Consider the following 5,537-nt stretch of genomic DNA (forward strand, 5'->3'; position numbering starts at 1 on the left):
AATACCATGTGGGGCCACCCTTGACCTTGATGACAGCCTCCACTCTCGCAGGCATACCGGCAATCAGGTGGCGAAAGGTATCTTGGGGAATGGCGGCACATTCTTCGCGGAGTGCCGAGATGAGAAGAGCAGTGGATGTTGGTCGGCATGGTCTGGCACGAAGTCAGCGTTCCAAAACATCCCAGAGATGTTCAATGGGATTCAAATCGGGGCTTTGCGCAGGCCAGGCCATAAGTAGGACGTTGTTCTCTTGAAACCACTGTCCCACATGGCCCACAGTGTGGACGGGTGCATCGTCATGTTGAAACACGCAATCATCATCCACAAACTGTCCTTCGATGGTAGGCAGCATGAACGTTTGTAAAATGTCAACGTAATGATGTGCCGTGACAGTACCATGCAAAGCAACGAGGGGACCAAGCCCCTTCCAGGAAAAACATGCCCATACTCTCAACCCACCTCCACCGAATTTCACTGTCGGCACAACACAGGATGATAAATGTCGTTCATGAGGCATTTGCCACACTCACACACAACCATCAGATTGCCACATAGCATAACGCGATTCGTCACTCCACATCACTGATTTCCACTGTTCTAATGACCAGTGTCGCCTCTCCGTACACCATGCGAGGCGGCGCTTCGCGTTCCATTGGGTGATGTGGGGCTTATGGGCAGCCACTCGTGAATGGTAACCGAGTCGTCATACCTCACGTCGCACAGTCATGCTACTAGGATTACATCCTTCCCTGGTTTGGAATTCCTGTGTGATGGTGGCGATCGCTGATTGCCGGTTCTCTTGTACTACCCTATTCAATACTCGGCGGTTTCTGTCTGTTAACATGGGCGCTCGGCCAGATCGTTTTGCGGCTGTACACGTCCCATTACGTTTCCACTTTACTATCAGATCGGCGACAGTGGATTTCGGGATGTTTAGGAGGGTGGATATCTCACGCACTGACTTGTTACTCCTGTGGCACCCAATCACTTCACCACGTTCGAAGTCTGTAAGTTCCTTCAACGGACCCATTCTGCTGTCTCCTGCACTATGCTGCCTGTAGTGGTCCCTTGCTTGCCTCACCTCACTGTAGATGGCACCACAGAGTGGCTTACTATGCACAACATACATTTTGACTGGTGTCCGGATATTTTTGATCACATAGAGTATATTGTGATTAACTTCAAGTTTTCTAATTAAATATTTACTGTGATAGTTGACATATATTATAAATAAAAACGACAGCGATATTTACACGATACACTAAAGACAGAGACGGTGAACTTTACATCGAACATATGTGTGAAAGTGTAACTCGGATGAGTATCACAAATGTTGCTGATTTTGTAAATATTAACTTCAAAATATGTAATACTGTTGTGCAGTGCCAGTGTTTATAGGATTGATTACATACTACCTCGTTAGCGTGTTACTGTGCCATAAAACTTTTAAATAGGTCAATACTGATGAAACAATGACCTTATAATTGTGTCACGTGGTGTGTGTTTACATATTTTAGGCATGGACAATCATAACGTCAACGTGTGTGACGTACGACTCTCAATCATTGCAAAATGAGTCAGCATAACAAACTCACATGTCAGGGTTCACCTTTCATACACTGACAAGTATTGTTTATTTATTTTATTTTTCTCTATTCCTTTTCCTTTTTCAAGAACAATATTACTCTAATTTCATATTTTCGGTTATGGTGTGTTAATTCAATAATTTTGGGACAATATTTTGTAATAAAAAAATCTCCCCATAGAAAGGATCGATATGGAATACAACTTTAAATCTTCATCTTTAGGTGAAAATCAAAAGATTTTCTTTAGGGGGTAGAGGAGCGTATCGTACCCAAGGTATTGGGTAAGAAGTATAAAGTCTTAGCATAGCAGGAAGTAGAGAAAGGAATGCAGAATAAGCAATTAGGCAAACGTTAGGTGAGTGACTTGGGAGACGGCGATGGAATGAGTGTTGGAATTGTCAGGAGGTGTGATCAGTGGGCGAGAATACGAGATACAGTAAGGTCTGCTGATTGTGAGAGAGAAGCAAAGTGGAGAACGATTATTGGATGATGGTGTGTGATTGAATCGATGTCTGACAGGGAGGTCAGACAAGTGGCATTTGAGAGGACAAGTGTAGGAACAATCTTCATCTATTTGTAAGGCAAGTAATATCCTTTTCTAAACCAATCCATATCAGTTCAGTCATGGAGAGTATAAAACCCATATCTAACCTAAGTTAATTTCTATCGCCATTCCTTTAAGTGTAATCTCTTGCATTTATCACATTTAGGCCAAGCGAGTGATAACCATCTTAGAGATGAATGAGAAATAACTACATCACCCAATTCAATCTAGAGGTTCTTGGTTCGATCCCAAACGCAGCATGGAAGTTGCGTTAGGATACTTAATTTAGGTCAAATAAGAATGTAAAGGTTTCAACCAGATAGAAATACAAATTGTAATAGCAGTAATACACTTGCGTAAACTACAATGTAATTCCATAACTTGTATATCAGAATGAAAAAATAAAAAAATAGAAGAAAAAGAAAAAAATATTGGTTAGCACAGCGCGCTCCAACGCCAGGAGTTCGAGTCCCGGGTAAGGCATGGGTATTTGTGTTTATTCAAACGTGAAAAACTGAGAATTCTGTAAAAATTGAAAAGTGTAAAAATTGAAAAGTGTAAAATTTGAAAAAGTCTGAATGACCCACCGTGTAGGGGTATTCCTTTTTTTTAAAAAAAAAAAAAAAAGATAGTGATTAGCTCATCGCGCTGCAATGCAAGGGGTCCCGGGTTCGAATCCCGCTCGGGCTTTGATGTTTGTGTTTGTCCGAATAATGAGAACCAATGTGAATACAGTGAAACTTGACATGTGTGAAAGATTGTGAAAAATGCGTGGAAGTGGATAGTGTTACGGCATTTTTTAAGGATGCTTGTTCGAGCCCGGTTACATATTTTTTTCTTGCCAATGAGTCACCAACATATGTGTCTTCGAATCCGCATTTATGCAGTGATTTGTTTTAATATGTGTCCACAGAATCTCGAATACATGGGATAATGGGATGTGGGAAGTACATACCACATGCATTCTTAATCCATGATTTCACCTGCTAATTTCGAAAAGCCCTTTCGAATTTTCCTTCTTAAATAAATAAATAATAAATAACCCATGGTGCGACAGACCTGGATGGGCCTTGGCCTATCTCCAGACTGCCTATCTCCCTCCCACATTCCTACATAAAAGTGTGGAGAACTTCAACCCCTATTGGGGTGACATGGGGGTCAACCCCCAGCCGTTGTAGAAGATTTCCGAGACCGGGTTACACTACTCACTCGTACCTCCCCAATTTCCTCACGATGGTGGGTTGCCAGCGGACGTATACACAGGCCAAGAACTATTGAACCCAGGCGGACTAGATCCCATACTATGCCCTTAGGCGGATTCTTATATACAGCTACAGATTTTACGCTACTCACTCGTACCTCCCCAATTTCCTCACGATGGTGGGTTGCCAGCGGACGTATACATAGGGCATTACTGAATTTTAGTACTCGATAAGTCTTTCCGGGGGGAGGTTCCGGACTCCCTGGACCCCCTAAATACATCCTCAATACATACGCGTACATTCAAGAGTGAACCCCTTCGTCTTTTGTTCCCTTACTGACTGCCAGTCGCCTTGCTGTGCTCGCCAACAACAATTTATGATGAAACCAACCTCACAATCTATCAAAGCTACCCTGTGTTTCTTAAAAGTTAGCCACGTTTACCGAAGGGGAATTCGTAAAAGAGTGTTTTCTGAAAATAGCCGATAATCTTTTGAGGAGAGTAAGAACCAGAAAGAGATCTGAGCTGCTGTTAAAGTTGTTCAATTATCAAGAAACACTGTCGTACGGCGAATCGAGAAAATGAGTCAAAACATAACTGATTAATAGTAGCTCACTGCCTGTTGTGACAATAAAAAGTAGATCACTACTTCATTCAAGTTGGTCATGCCTGGTTCAGACCAATATTTGTTCACAATTTCCATTAAATTCCTAATGAGTGCAGAACGTCGCCCAAGATCTTCATACGGGATATTTCGGAATTATCTGTTTTTAGGATTATGAAAAATCCTCAAAAAGTAATAAATAATTATTATAAATATTCCAGTAAGAAACAGGAAATTCATGTGTGCTTATCTAAAATGGAATTTTCCATGCCTCCACATTATTAAACTTGTGCCTCCCAAGAAAAATGTTCCTGCGCCGCTTCTGCTTGTCGGAAGTGCTTGTGCAGTTGTTAACATTAAAACAAGGAGTGAAATCTTATATATTAATCTAAATAATAATCCACAAGAACAATTGCCCATACAAAGCGGATTTTATGTTCTGTGTGACAGCACTATGCTCGACCCGCACTTATTATTGGCCAGCGAGAGACACTGAAAATGTGAACCAATGACTCGGTGCCAGAGATTGAGTAAAGGGGCAGTTGCACGTCACACGTCACGTTAATACGTCAGTATAAATTACTGATTTTTACACTAAGTGTTGTTTTGAATTTATGGTGGGGGCGTGTGTGTTAGGGGGGGGTGTACACACGCGTTGATTGTCTTCGCAAACGTTTTATTCTAGGAAAATAATAATTTATTATTTAATTTGAGTTACAATAAATTAATATAAATCTGTACGAATGTTTGAAATCTTCCAGACTGAAACGATTCTGTGAGCTCTGGACTTACGAAGTATTTATAACTATATGAAGTAAAAAAAAATACAATGTCAAAATAGGAATATCTGTCCCTTCTTCTCTACATTTTATTCAATTCGATTACTGCGTATATTTATTCCCATTATTGGACTTAAAGAAAGTATTTAGAAATAAAATCGAAGATTCAATTACAGAATAATTGAACGACACAGCTTGCCTTCTTCCTTTGGATCAGATTCAAACACTGACGTAATTTGTTTGAATATAATAATCTTGACGATTCACTGCTTTAACTTCCAAAACTGTCTGTCCTGTTTTTTGAACGGAGCCACTGAAGTAATGCACTGCCCTGATTTCATAAAAGTCTCTGTCTGAACAACACAAACCCAGATGCCAAGAAAAGATAAGCTTACAAACTGGCGGGTGAAAGATGCCCCCGCCCCCGCTGCGCTGCGAGGGGAAGGTGGCTGCAAGTAGTGTAAGTTGAGCGCTTCAACGCAGTACTTGGTACGAGTGCATTTGTAGCCTTTTTTTTTATCAATTGAAAATCAGTTTTTGACATATTTTGACAATTTTTTGTCGATGTTTTAGCGTTTAGCGATGTTTTAGCGAAATTTCCTTTTTTTCCCACTCGTACTTGGTACGAATGCCACGATCTTACGTGATATAACTTAACCTATTTTTTTTTATTACGTGCTAAACTACACGAGAGCCTCTACGTGCTTTGACCTACTTTAGAGTAGGACCATAAAGACAGAGCTGCAACCGAAAGTGAGGCTCGAAGTGAGGCTCGGTGAGGCTCGACTTAATGGTTTGCTCTTGTAAGACATAAGCCTTATTT

At 40.9% G+C, this 5,537-nt stretch overlaps 1 protein-coding gene across 1 annotated transcript; it reads right to left on the bottom strand.

Annotated features, from left to right (window-relative positions):
- Window positions 1-703: 703 nt before the first annotated feature.
- Window positions 704-1,129, bottom strand: LOC145982263 (uncharacterized). The gene has a single exon (XM_083115839.1). It carries the CDS (start codon window positions 1,127-1,129, stop codon window positions 704-706), a length of 426 nt encoding a protein of 141 aa, XP_082971965.1.
- Window positions 1,130-5,537: the final 4,408 nt, after the last annotated feature.

Source organism: Lepisma saccharinum, unplaced genomic scaffold (genome assembly GCF_977018435.1).
Source record: "Lepisma saccharinum unplaced genomic scaffold, izLepSacc3.1 HAP1_SCAFFOLD_35, whole genome shotgun sequence".
Lineage (NCBI taxonomy): Eukaryota > Metazoa > Arthropoda > Insecta > Zygentoma > Lepismatidae > Lepisma > Lepisma saccharinum.